The 13,446-nt window shown below is 48.7% G+C and overlaps 2 protein-coding genes across 3 annotated transcripts in view; one reads left to right on the forward strand and one right to left on the reverse strand.

The window, feature by feature from the left end:
* PLXNB2 (plexin B2) overlaps positions 1–13,446 on the forward strand; it is a 775,326-nt gene that overhangs the window by 220,700 nt on the left and 541,180 nt on the right. The window lies entirely within an intron of this gene.
* On the reverse strand, positions 8,955–9,548 carry LOC138514449 (uncharacterized). Its single transcript, XM_069629957.1, has one exon. The coding sequence runs from the start codon at positions 9,546–9,548 to the stop codon at positions 8,955–8,957; it is 594 nt and encodes a 197-aa protein (XP_069486058.1).

Below are 13,446 nucleotides of genomic sequence, written 5' to 3' on the forward strand. Positions count from 1 at the left end.
TCTTGCGTTTGCTGTTTGGCTTGTGGATTTCTTGCGTTTGCTGCTTGGCTTGTGGATTTCTTGCGTTTGCTGTTTGGCTTCTGGATTTCTTGCGTTTGCTGTTTGGCTTCTGGATTTCTTGCGTTTGCTGTTTGGCTTCTGGATTTCTTGCGTTTGCTGTTTGGCTTCTGGATTTCTTGCGTTTGCTGCCGGGCTTCTGGATTTCTTGCGTTTGCTGCCGGGCTTCTGGATTTCTTGCATTTGCTGCTGCGCTTCTGGATTTCTTGCGTTTGCTGCTGCGCGTCTGGATTTCTTGCGTTTGCTGCTGCACGTCTGGATTTCATACGTTTGCTGCTGTGCGTCTGGATTTCTTGCGTTTGCTGCTTGGAATTTGGATTTCTTGCGTTTGCTGTTTGGCTTCTGGATTTCTTGCGTTTGCTGCCGGGCTTCTGGATTTCTTGCGTTTGCTGCCGGGCTTCTGGATTTCTTGCGTTTGCTGCCGGGCTTCTGGATTTCTTGCGTTTGCTGCCGGGCTTCTGGATTTCTTGCGTTTGATGCTTGGCGTCTCATGTACGGAGCATTACTGTAAGATTGCCTCTGCCTATTTTGTCATTCATTTCTGATCAAAATGATACCCTGTTTGTTAAATAAATACCATCTTATTGGTGAGCCAGGTCTCCTCCCAGTCATCCTGTGTAGAAGGAGCTAACCTAGTTCTCTGCCCAGTCTCTTTATGATGGAGAGGGTGGGGGTCTGGCTCCCGAGAAGACACGTTGAAGACTTACTCTTGACTGGCTGATGTTTTTCCCCCAACCTACATAGTGATTTGCTCATTCTGAACAGGGGACACTGCCCAATGACCTTAAACGCAAGTGTCTGACTCTGCTAAAATTGCAGTCCCTGGAGATAACCTACCCAGTTTCAAATCTGCCTGATCAGAATGTTGTAATAGAAGCTGTAATAGGCTCTCGGCTGTGGTTCTGTGCCATTTCTTTGAATTTATTCAATTGAAGGAGAAAATTCGATCGATTCTCCCTCGATGAAATCTACTGTGGCTACACCTCCCGTTAACCTCGGCTGCATTTAGTGGAGCTAGCTTCCGTATGTGCGCCATGGTGCCATCCATGGTGGAAGACTCTCAGACCCGTTTGGTTTAATCAGTTGTGCCAGATGATACCCTAAATGGCAGGACACCTCTGCCCGGACTCTGCTTAATCTTTCAGCAGCATTTGACACCATCGACCGAAACACCCTGATCTCTTGTTTCACAAAAGTGGGCATCGCTTACCAGGTACAACACGGGTTGGTCTGCTTTCTCACTATCTGGTTTCAGAAGCTATCACTTTTTCTCATTCGTGTCTTCAACCTGTGAACTACGAGCCAGGCAGTCACTTAACCCCTCAGTTCTCCACAATCACACGGCATGCCATTGCTTAATCGCCAGAGTGAGTTGGCGCTCGCCACTGGCCGGCGGTGAGTGCACATTTTGAGGCCTGTCTAAAGTCTTTGTTTCAATAGGAGACCACATTTACTGTTTATAGAATATGATCACTTCGTTTAGGACAAAATGATCTTCCGAACGCAGGGGATGCACAGATCGTACTCAAAAAGAGTGGTCCTCCTGCATTTGCTGCACCTCTGCTCGTTACTCCATGTTGCCCATTCCTAATTGGTGGCAGCCTCACACCTGAAAGTAAATGGCAACAGGTGCAAGCGATCATTTTTGGAGGAAAAGGATGCACTGGCCCTATTGGTTAGGACCCATGATCATGTTCATGGATTTAGAACTCGCTTTCCGATCCGGACATTGACTCCTGGTTCACGAAGCACCCAGATCTTGCATTCGGAATCCATTACGCTTCTTCGTCCCAGGCTCCTGCTGTTCTACGTCCACTGAATGGACAACCTCACGACTCCGCTATTGCAACGCGGCACTATTTGGGGCTTGTGGTCTTTATTGCTTTGGCCACTGCCCCAGAAAGCGGCCATCTCTGGCTACTCAACAACATTCCTTGGAGACCACGTGTTCAGCTAGGTGTTGCTACATTACGTCGCATGCCATTGGCCAAGATGTTTACTTTCATGAAGCTGTGAATTGCACACGGGGCAAAGCATAGAGTCCGCTGCATTTTGAATGCTAACCGTGACCTTGGATCGTGGGGCAAGCTGCTTATGAATAGCCTTATGTGCAGGGGACTTTTGGACTTCAGCTTCCATCAGCTGTAACCAGCATAGTCAATGGTGATGGATCATGGGGAGGTCGAAGTCCAACCTCGGGAGAGCTGCAGACCCCGCAGAGGATGGTACCCATGAGTCGGGGTCTATCATTCTCTGTAGTATCATCTCTGTCTTACTGACAAAGCTGCGCAGAGTCCCAAATCATCTGGAGGACCTGGATCATTGATGGCCTTTACAGTGTAAACCACAACTCTGCCTGCCCTGGACCGTGCCAGCATTCCATTGCTTGCTGCGGAACTTCAGAAACTTTATTAACCTAGCAAGTATGTGTTGGCGGTGAACAAACGTGTCTGGTCATGAACGCTGCACTGTGGGAGGAGCGATTGCTGTAAGAGCTTGGACGGTCACCTGCATCTTGGGCTTTGGTTGGGATGCATCAATCAGGCCAACTTTTGGGACATGATCTTGTTAATTTATTTCATTTGCAAAGCGCACATACAACCCAGAGGCATTGAGGCACTGTTGCAGGTAAAAGTCGAGGAGAAAAAGCGTAGTCATTCAGTCGAGTAATTGTCGCGTAGACGAGAATGAGCAAAGGTAATATTACAGATGCATTGAGGCATAGCATTCTCGTACATATTAGTCCTACTGTACATGCTGTAAGGAGGTATGGTGTGGATAACCTGCTGACGTGATGGGCAGATGGGGTTAGTTGGGAGAAGAGCTGAGTTTTGAGGACTTTGCGAACGATCCAGTAGGATTTCTCAGACCTCAGGGAGAGGGGATGTCATTCCAGGGTTTGGTAGCACGAAAAGGGAAGCTGAGCCTCCAGCTTTACAACTCCTCACTTTGGGCACGGGAAGTCTGTCCGTGTATGGGGTCCTGGTGGGCCTTGATGAGTGGGCTTTGGTGTTTTTTGTGTGAGGTAAGGGGGTGCTGTGATGGAGAGGCACTTTTGGGCAATGGTGCGTGTTTTAAAAGTGTTCCTCTCCTGGATGGGCAACCAGTGAGCTTCTCTTCTAGCTTTGGAAATGTGGTCTCGTTTCGGGATATTAAGGGCTACTGTCGGGGAGTTATTTGGTATAACTTGACATTTTTGGAGGTTACAATCGGGGGTGCCGGTAAATAGGATGTTGCAATAGTCTATCTTGGAGCCAATTATGGCCCGAGCATGGTGAGGCAGTTGTTTTTTTCGAGGAAGGGTCTGGCTGCGTTGATGACTTCAGTGGCGTAGGCTGCAGAGGAGGCAATGGCACTAACTTTTCTAGACAAGGTGAGTGAGGCGCAAAGGTAAACTCCTAGAGCCTTTACTGTAGTTGAGACCGGAATCGCACACTGGTCAATCTGGAAGGAAGTTTATTGAGTGTTCAGCGAGTTGCGGGCATTAGGTGTGCCGACAATTGGGACTTCTCTCTTGTCGCAGAGGCAGAGGTGATTAGCTGCCATCCATGGCTGAATTGTAGAGTAAATCTTGTTGTGGGTATTAGTCATCGGTGTAATTGCTTGAGAGTGGGATCAGGATTTGCGTGTCATCGGCATATTTCGTGTACTCTGTGCCAAGGGAGTCTAGGATGTTAGAGTGCCTAGGTAAGGATACTGTAAAGGGTAGGGGCGATGCAGGACCCTTGGGGTACACCACAGGTGATTGGGTGTGGGGGGGGGGCATTGGCAGTGTCTGAGAAGACTTAATTGGGATTAGCTGAAACTGCTGCCGAGTCCTGTCCCATAGTCAATCTTATTAGTAGAAGGCAACATGTCCGTCTCCCAATCACTGAAAACAGGTGTTGCTGTGATGGGGCGTAGATTGTGAACCTGCATGTAAGCCGTCCTGTAAAGGCACTTCTGTTTAGCAAAGCTCCATAGGCTCCAAAAGGACGATCCTGCTCTGGAGGGAATTAAAGCACATTTGCGATTCCCGTGCCACCAGGTGCAGCTGCGGTCTGGTAGGCAAGGCACAGATTCCTGGCAAACTGACCAGGGGGCTAAAATAGAGAAAGGTTTGCGTTGCTCACCAGGAGAAGATGCCTGTCCCTTTGCAAAAACGATATATTGAATTATTTCCCCAGCATCCAACCAAGCTGGGAGGACGCAATCTAATGACCCAGAGTCTTTTCACTGCGGCACTGCATATGCCTAGACTCGCCCAAGCCCTAGCCAGCAGATTATGAGCAGCCACAGCTCTTAATATGGAGATGAGTGTTTCCTAATAATCGAAGAGCTGAGTGGGTGGTCATCTTGCGTTCGTATAAGCGAGATATTGTTTATGAACTCTTACGTCTGCTTTCATCTGAAGATTGTTGGTGGCGTTCATTGGACTGAAGCTTGCACAACGAGGAATCTGCCATTTTGGCTTTTTGTTGGGCAGGCATTCTGCGGGGACTTTGCAGGTGCCGCAATAAATCCTGCCAATTCGGGCACACTGATGCCCCTCTCTGAGTACCTTCAACTTGGGCTCTGGCAAATTCCTATCCCGAAACCATTTGGCAGGTGGAGACCTCATGTCCGGCAGGAATGGATGGAGGAGTGAGTGTGGGGAGGATGAGATGCAGGGGGTCCCTGGATCACTTGTGGGATTGGTCTCCCCTCTCTCCATACACCCGGTGGTGAAGTGGTCTTCCTTATCCTAGAAGAACCTTCGGACCATTTCAGACCTGGCCCTGGGTCTTGCTTCAGTGTTCTCTGCCTTTCCCCCTCTCCTTCAGGAGAAGGAGGAATTTCCAAAGCCTGGTGAGGACAGGGTTCTCGTCCTGTGCAGAACAGAATGTTTGTTTATGGTTTGGATCTCCCTTTAAGCGGTAAAGCTCCTCTTGGTCACTGGGGATAATTCCAGAAACCCGCGATCGAGGTTTGCTAAAAAAAAGGAACATCCCAGTGTGACTGTGGAAAGCGTGAAACAAGCTCTTGCCCCGTGCGTGATATCCTGTTACGGTCAGGCTGTCCGGACGAGAAAGGAAACCGTTTCCTGTGCGCCTTTGGGCTGTCTGTGCATGAGGGGAGACCCGGCCCGCTTTCCGTTCCCCTTGGCTGTAGCTGCGCGGCCAGCACGGACGGGTCCTGATGCAGCCCTTGTCCTCTCTTGCACATGGGTCACGTTGGGTGTTCTATGGTTCTCAGGTTCCCTGCTCAGGGCCATCAAGTGGCCCTTCGATTGCATTTCACTCCAGACACAGAGGAGATGTACAGGTGGCCATTGTGCTGCGGATCTGGTTTTCCGGTCCATCCTTCTTCTACGCCACTTGGTGTAATTAACAGAATAATTAATCTCTTATTACGTGCTTAATACCGGAGTCCAGCCTCTAAGCGCGGGATCTGGGTTCGAAACAGTTTCTTTGCGTTGTCTTGCTTCCAAGACCTACACGCTGCCCCTGAGTTCTCCTCCTGGCGCATCCTGGTTTATAAAGGAAATCTGAAATCGCAATAGGAGAATGTTAACTGCATCACTGTTTGGTTCTTGCTGCCGCCTCGCATGGGGTGGCGCTTAAACAGCACTGCGCTTATACAGCGCTGAATATGCATTTCCACCGTACACTGGTATAAGAGGCACACGTTCCAGCTTAAAGCATCACTCCATCAGAGCTGTTACCCCCCCCCCACCCCAATGATGGAACAGTCTGAGCTTGATGGCGCAGTTCGCATTCCCACCCAAAGTTGAGGTAAGAAAGCGCCATCTATATTGGTGAGGTGTGGTTAATGTATTCCATATCTCCGACAGCCACATCATGGTCTAGTTACGTTAAGATTTATTTTATGCGGCGCTAGTCACCACTTTAGTGGCCTGACCGCATTAAGGTTTGTCCGCGGACTTGTAATATTTAGGGGTGGTTGCCTAACCACTATCGAGAGACGCCCCTCGCTCACCTCACCTGGCCTTATAGGGTCTACAGCGAATACCACCATGTTCCTGTGCACTGGGAAAGCAGAGTTGGACAAGAGCCGCAGCCCCTACTGCAAATGTGCACTAATGACCGACGCATGGCTCCCCAACAGCCTTCCCCACTATTTGGATACACTCAATAAACATGGGAACCAACTAATGCATGTAAACCATTAACAATCGATGCCTTCAATGATGTGTCTGTATTCTCCGTAGATGCTTCGGCTGAAGGATAACCCGCCTCAAAGTTCTGACATTTCTTCAGGCACTTTTTCAAGGGGACCTCAGAGTGTCGATGCCAAACGTATGCTCTGGCGGTTTATGGCAAACGGATGTGGTAGTCTGGGGCTTCGGTGTGGGGGGTTGCATCTGCCGTTCGCTGCCTTTTAACTGACTATTTTGTAACTCTTTGTCAGACTTTGTAGCACTATAGTCTGGCAAAAATCTTAGACGGCGGATTTCCATGGTTTTGCAGGGCGGTGGGCCATTTTTTTTTGTTTGGAAATTGATGGTGCCAGTAGCAAATTGGTCTCTTGGTTGTTTGATTGGTATGGTCCGTCATGCACAATAATCCAGAGATCGTGGGGTGGAATTTGGCTGCTTTTGCCTCTATGCGCCGCGCTTTCCTAAAGCAGTCGTTGCTCGACGGAACGGAGCAACCTTTACAAGTCTGTTTCTAATGGACATATCTTGTGTACAATGAGGAATGCCCAGAATGAAGACCCTCCAGGAATCCAGTCTCGGCAAACTGCTATCCATGCCAATTTCAGTAAACCTGGAACGGCCACCGGTCAGTTTCCACTTGGCGACCAGGCCCAGTTAATCAGAGCTAATGCTAATATTTGCTGGTTGTGGCAGGCTGGAGTATGCTGGAGCAGTGCTTCTCCAGGAGTAAATAATTGTACTAATGTGCAAGATGCCCAGGTATGCAGACTACAAAGTACATCCGCACTTTCATGGAAGAAATCAAGTGCCGGCGTGGGAGCCGGGAGGGTGGCCTTAAAACCTAAATGTGTGTAGGATTAGCCTACAAAGCTACTGTAACTTGCACATCAAGTCCTGGCATGTAGATAACGCGGCTGGAGATTTCCGCCTTAGAACGTCTTTCCATTTTCCAATTGTTTAAAGTGTTTGAACTTAGACTAATGATGTTACCTGTGCACCAGGAAGCTAGATTGCTGAGCAACTGGAGAGTGGTCCTGTGGGCCTTGCCCTGCTAGGTGGGGGCCCTGTCCTGCTAGGTGCGGGCCCTGCCCGGCTAGCTGCGGGGTATTGTCCTGCTAGGTGCGGGCCTTGTCCTGCTAGGTTGGGGCCCTGTCCTGCTAGGTTGGGGCCCTGTCCTGCTAGGTGCGGGCCCTGTCCTGCTAGGTGCGGGCCCTGTCCTGCTTGGTGCGGGCCCAGCCCTGGAAGGTGCGGGACCTCTCCTTGTTGGTGAAACGGCCTCTCCTGGTTGGTGTGGTTTGGAATGGGTCTTGTACTTTTGTAGTACTGTACACATGAGTGATTGTTGTTTGTGAAGCCCTTGTGGAGCAGTTTGCAGCATTGTATAGAGCAGGTGTTCTGGTTACCCAATGTAATGTGGACTCCGTGTATAAACCTGTAGATGATAAAAGGCAGAGTCTGACTGAACAATCAAGGCCGGATTTCCAAGAACTTCAGTCTACACCTCATGATGAATTGTTGGTAAACTATCTTGGGACCACTTTCTCTATTCTATGGGGTCATTTCTATGGTGACACCATATTGCTATCCATTCCCCTTTGTGTGGTGAACCGGTTCTTTGCACTGCTGGCTCTGACATGATCCGGTGTACCTCACGCATACTCGTTTTGGCATTGACCAATCAGTTTCTGGCTTTCGGCAGCCGCCTTGGATAACCCAGAAGTTTTGTCTGAAAAGAGAAAGACTGTGACCCAAGCAACATTCGTAGCACCCCGTTAGCACAACGATCTCTTAACTGGATGCCCCTGGTTAGTGCACAACTAGGGCACCGAGTCCTCTGCGGTGGTCGCCAACCCTATTCTGTGCCTTGTAACAATGTTCCACTTGAGGTGATGGTGAATCGCTGCTTGCTGTCCGGGTGTGAGATTGTTCCAGTGTCCTGCACAGGGGGGGCTGATCTTAAACTCCCCTGAAACCCATGGGACCAGCTTAAAAGTCTCCCTCGGCTGTCTGTGTTCATAGGCACCCACCGGCTCAATGGCCAAAATAGGACACCGAAGTAGATGGTGGATTAGGACTGCTGGGCTCCCCCATGCTACACATCTCCTATTTCTCACCACACAGCGACCACACCAGAGGCGTCGCTGGAGGGGTGTGGGCGGGATGGATGTAGGGGGCCATAGCCCCGGGTCTTTTGCTTGTAGCCCCGGATAGAAGCTCAGGGCCTACAACCAAAAGGCTAGCTGGCCCCAGGTCCTGAAAGTCCTGACATTAGCGTAGCCCCAAATCTTTTCCAGACCCAGCAACACCCCTCGACCCCACACATTCTGCCTCATTGGTGTCCAGGTCATTCATCTATTGCATTTTTTCTAATGTATTCTTTTCCCCCCAACCTCAGGTGGGAAGTGCGTCAATTCTGTTGCAAAGTAGGTTCTAATGTCCCCAGTGCTACAGATATAATTCTGAAGTGGGTGTATTTTACTCCCTATTTTTTTGAAGTTGGATTAAAATAATTTTTTAGGGGGTAAAAATGTAAGTTCAATTGCCAGTAGGATTACTTTATAAGCGAGTAAAAACGTTTTAACTGGAAAACAATGTTTTTGTTTTTCGGTAAAACGACTGGATACCTTTGCACCTAGTTATTCGTGCACATTAAAATATACATGTTTGCTTCTTGGAATCGGGCAGTAATAATAGTAGTTTCGTTATGTGGCACTGTGTCTACTACTGGTCCTTCCTCTGGCACTATGTGCATTGTTGCTCATTCCTGTGGCACTATGTGCATTGCTGCTCTTGCCTGTGGCACTATGTGCACTGCTGCTCCTTCCAGTGGCACTATGTGCATTTCTGCTCCTTCCAGTGGCACTATGTGCATTGTTGCTCCTTCCAGTGGCACTATGTGCATTGCTGCTCCTTCCTGTGGCACTATGTGCATTGCTGCTCCTTCCTGTGGCACTATGTGCACTGCTGGTCCTTCCTGTGGCACTATGTGCACCGCTGGTCCTTCTTGTGGCACTATGTGCACCGCTGGTCCTTCCAGTGGCACTATGTGCACTGTTACTCCTTCCAGTGGCACTATGTCCACCGGTGGTCCTTCCAGAGGCACTATGTGCATTGCTGGTCCTTCCGGTGGCACTATGTGCATTGCTGGTCCTTCCGGTGGCACTATGTGCATTGCTGGTCCTTCCGGTGGCACTATGTGCATTGCTGGTCCTTCCGGTGGCACTATGTGCATTGCTGGTCCTTCCCGTGGCACTATGTGCATTGCTGCTCCTTCCGGTAGCACTATGTGCATTGCTGGTCCTTCCAGTGGCACTATGTGCATTGCTGCTCCTTCCTGTGGCACTATGTGCATTGCTGCTCCTTCCTGTGCCGCTATGTGCACTGCTGGTCCTTCCAGTGGCACTATGTGCACTGCTGCCCCTTCCTCAGGGACGTCATTTGGGGTCGCCAGAGGTCGCAACTGCGACCTCTGTAGTCTCCCTTGCGACCTCTTAAAAAGAATGTTTTTTTAATTTTTTTTTTAATACAAGCTCCTGGCCTGTGGCTCTTTACTTCTGGAGTGGCTGGCTTTCTTGTTCAGGCCCCTTAAAAAAGAAGAAAAATAAGAAGAGGAGTGTCCCAAGTCTGACACTTTCAGCACTGACCCTAAATAAGAAAGTATAGGAATACCAAATAATGTGTCTTTCTGGAATTCTATACAATAATTGCTAGGCTCATTAAATGTTTATTTCAGACACACTTCAGGGGTGAGTCACTGATGTAGTCTGTTCTTAAATGTCTCACTCATTCTTTCATCCTTCTGAGGTCAATACAGGTTGGGTGATATCGGGTGTATATTTTTTCTATATAAAGCGCTTAAGCGCAAGTGCTATATAATAACACATCATTATCATTTGGTCATGGGCGTCTGCTTGCATTCACAGTAATGTGGTAATATGGGCCTATACACACTTATCTTAATGATCCATATGGCGATCCATTCTTGTGTGAAATGTACATCCCATAGTGATATCGTAACTATATTTTTCTGAGTGTACAATGCTATGTGATGCCACTTCCTGTTTTGCCAACGGGTGAAGTCTTGTTCCATCACTACCCGCGATATCACTTGATACGCGTCTTGTTTCCCATTTTTTTTGGGAGTATGGAGTAAAAGTGTCCGATACACCCCTTATCTGTAGGGCTGGATGTTTCTGCTAGAAGGAACTCCTAGTTCTAGAAGCCACCTTGTGCTTCATAATTATGTGGCGTGTGCTTCCGCTGTAGTGAAAAACACCGAGCTGTAGACCCCCTACCCCGCTATGCAGCCTGCGGCTATCCGTATGTAATGGACTACAACTCAAGGGATGCCTCCCCATTGGCTGGACTGGCTCAGGTCATTGCCCGTTGTAGTTTTTTTCGTCCAATAAGCCGCAGCCTTCGTTGACATTAGTAAGAGCTTGAGGGAGTCGTAGTCCAAAACATCTAGCGAGCTGCAGGTTTGCTTTTACGCTAAAGTGTGTGCCCACGGCAAGAAATAAGCTATAGAATATTATATTGTATGAATAGAACTAAATATAATTGTACATGTTGCTCACGATTGATACTTAAATTGTTACTGTTAAACGTGGCCTAAAAACATCCAGAGGTTTATTGGAGCGTGGCATATGTGGCCCCGTGCAAGATGTATGCAGAACTTGGGGGCAAAGGCAGACTGCGCCACATAGAATGGTTGATTTGCCGCGTTGCCATTGTGGAGGATGTTGAAGTCCCAGAATTGAATAAACCAAAATATAAAGATTTAATATGCCTAAAATTGGGAGAGCAAAGAATACAGCGATCACGCCCTTGTGCCGGGCAGACGAGACTGGTAATGACTTGAGGTAGGCCCGAGAGAAGCAAGGGACTCTGGGTGGGGTCTTTTGGCCCTAGATGGTTCGTGTGAATGCCCGATTTCGCTTTAAAAAATTCAAACTAAAATGGCAGCCCCCCCAAAAAGGTTAAGCGAGGAAGTCAAGTCCCTTTTCTTTTGCCATGTTTGCCCCGTCGGGAAAGAAGACGCCGCCAGTGCTGGAGTTGCACAGATAAGTGGAGAGGGCTGGGTGGAGTAGTGATGGGGAGGTTGAGGGGGGTAACATGGGCAGCAGGAGATGGGCAACGGCAGAGCACACGGTAGACCTGCGGTAGTGGCACAGGTGGTTACTGGAAAATGTTGCTTGTGTTCCTGGCCACCTGATTGGCTAGAGCTTCCCCCCTGTCTGATGATGATCTAGCCATGCATTGGGATGTATCGCCCATAGCTGCAGAACAGCCCCCGATACAGCTCTGCTCGCTGAAATGGAATGCATAGTATTGAGCGCACTTGGATTGGTCAAAGTGCCCCGGTTCCGGTCAGAGTGGCTTGAAGCTTCTGGCTATCTGATGGGTTGGAAGTGAGGCATTTCCAGTCAATGTTGCACCTATGGAACTGAATGCCTCAGAAGCTGTACATTCCCAGAGGCCTCCATGATGTTGCTAAACACAGTGGTGGTTGGGCATGAAGGCACCAATGCAGTTTCCATGTCACTGTGTATGACCAGGCTTTGGAAAGCACAAACCAAGTAGGGAGACACAGGGTCTCTACATAGGAAATGCACCCTGGGGAGTTACAGGTAGGGTGCGGGGGTAGCTTGCGAAGGGGACGCTCCACCAGGGATAAGTAGGTTAAGTGGATCTCGTTCTTGTGTGAAGAGCAAGGCTTTCAGGTTCATCCTAAAGTGTAGGATACAGGGGGGGGACCAGCTCTCTCTGCATAAGTAAGAAATTCCGCGCAGTGGATCGTGGATATGAGGGAGTTCCACCCACGTCTACTTTTAATATGTTGCATTGTACTCGGCGGTGTTGCTAGGTCTGTAAAAGATCAGAGGCTATGCTAATGTCGGGACTGTTGGGACTCGGGGCTATCTAGCCTTTTGGTTGTAGCCCCTAAGCTTCTATCTGGGCTACAACCAAAATACCAGGGGCTGTGGCCTCCTCAGCCCCCACTAGCAACGCCTCTGTTTGTACTGCTTGCAATAGTGTAGCGGCGTACTGTTGGCAAGAAATTCCATGTGTGTCTTTCATCTTGGAGACACTCTCCCTTTGGCCCAGCAATTGGAAAGGAAGCATGTCTACAGAAAATGAGAATACGTGTACTGCTGCGAACCGGTTCGGACATGTCAACAGGAAGGTTCTAGAAGAAGCGTGTTGGAGTAGTTCATATATGGATGGAAAAGACTGTAGGGCATGAAATACGTTGGGCCCTATGCATCAGGTCTTACTAAGGATGCCACTTGTGCTATAAGGACCAACATCAGCACCCCTTTGGTCTACGCAGATTGCCATGCAGCTGTGTGCCTCTGCAGGAGATCCTGACCCCCTACCTTCCGTGTATTGGAGACTTGAAATTGTGCCGTGCCTAACACCAGCCATAATACCAATACTGCAGCGAGTGTTTGAAAGAAGATACCCATTGAGACAACCCTACCGAATGTACCGTCGACGTGATGATAACCTGCAGGAGGAAAAACCTTAAGGAGTGTGAAAAGAAGCTAAACAAGGAATTAATGATGTAATAAGAGCTGTGCACAACTTCTCGAGATGCTGGCTAAAGAGGATGTATAGATCCTGAAGAACCTAATGGTAAAGTAAAGAATTGAGTGAGTTTTCCCAATATAGAAAAGGAAGATTACACGTGCAAGAAGTACTGCAGAAGAAAAAATGTTCAATAAATGTACAGTTGCTGAAACGCAAGATTAAGTCATCATAGAAGCTGGCTATGAGTAGTGAATAGAATGCAGGCAAAGCCACCATTGTATGGAAACTGGACGTTGGTATCATGAATTTAGTAGGCCAGAACCCATGAAACTGGAATAGAAAACTGCGTCGCAGCAAGAATAATCGGCTCGTGAAGCTGAAGGGCAAGGCTGCCTGGCCTAGAGTCAAGATTCAAGAAGCAAGGTCAGCTATCTGTTCCGAACGGGGAGTGTGTGGAGGATGAACCTTCTTGCATTAAGGTGCAAGATAGAACACAAAGGATGCCAAACTTTAATTCACTTAGAACATTTAAAAAGCTGCAAAATGGACCAAATTGTGGTTTCCCGTCACGTTAGCCAAGGATGGAAATAGAGCTTGAACGAAGTCCCACGGACGATAGCAGGTGCCCTCACTCCTGTGCATTCTCAAAGACGAAGATATTCTGCAAAGGCCAAGTACAAAAACAATTTCATGGCAGAAGGCATGGGCGATGAGAG

This window comes from Ambystoma mexicanum, chromosome 12, assembly GCF_040938575.1.
Source record: "Ambystoma mexicanum isolate Mex_15411 chromosome 12, UKY_AmexF1_1, whole genome shotgun sequence".
Classification (NCBI taxonomy): domain Eukaryota; kingdom Metazoa; phylum Chordata; class Amphibia; order Caudata; family Ambystomatidae; genus Ambystoma; species Ambystoma mexicanum.

Excerpts from the sequence above, each read along its gene's own strand:
- LOC138514449 (XM_069629957.1), bottom strand. The coding sequence starts at position 9,548 with ATGCACATAGTGCCACAGGAAGGAGCAGCAATGCACATAGTGCCACTG.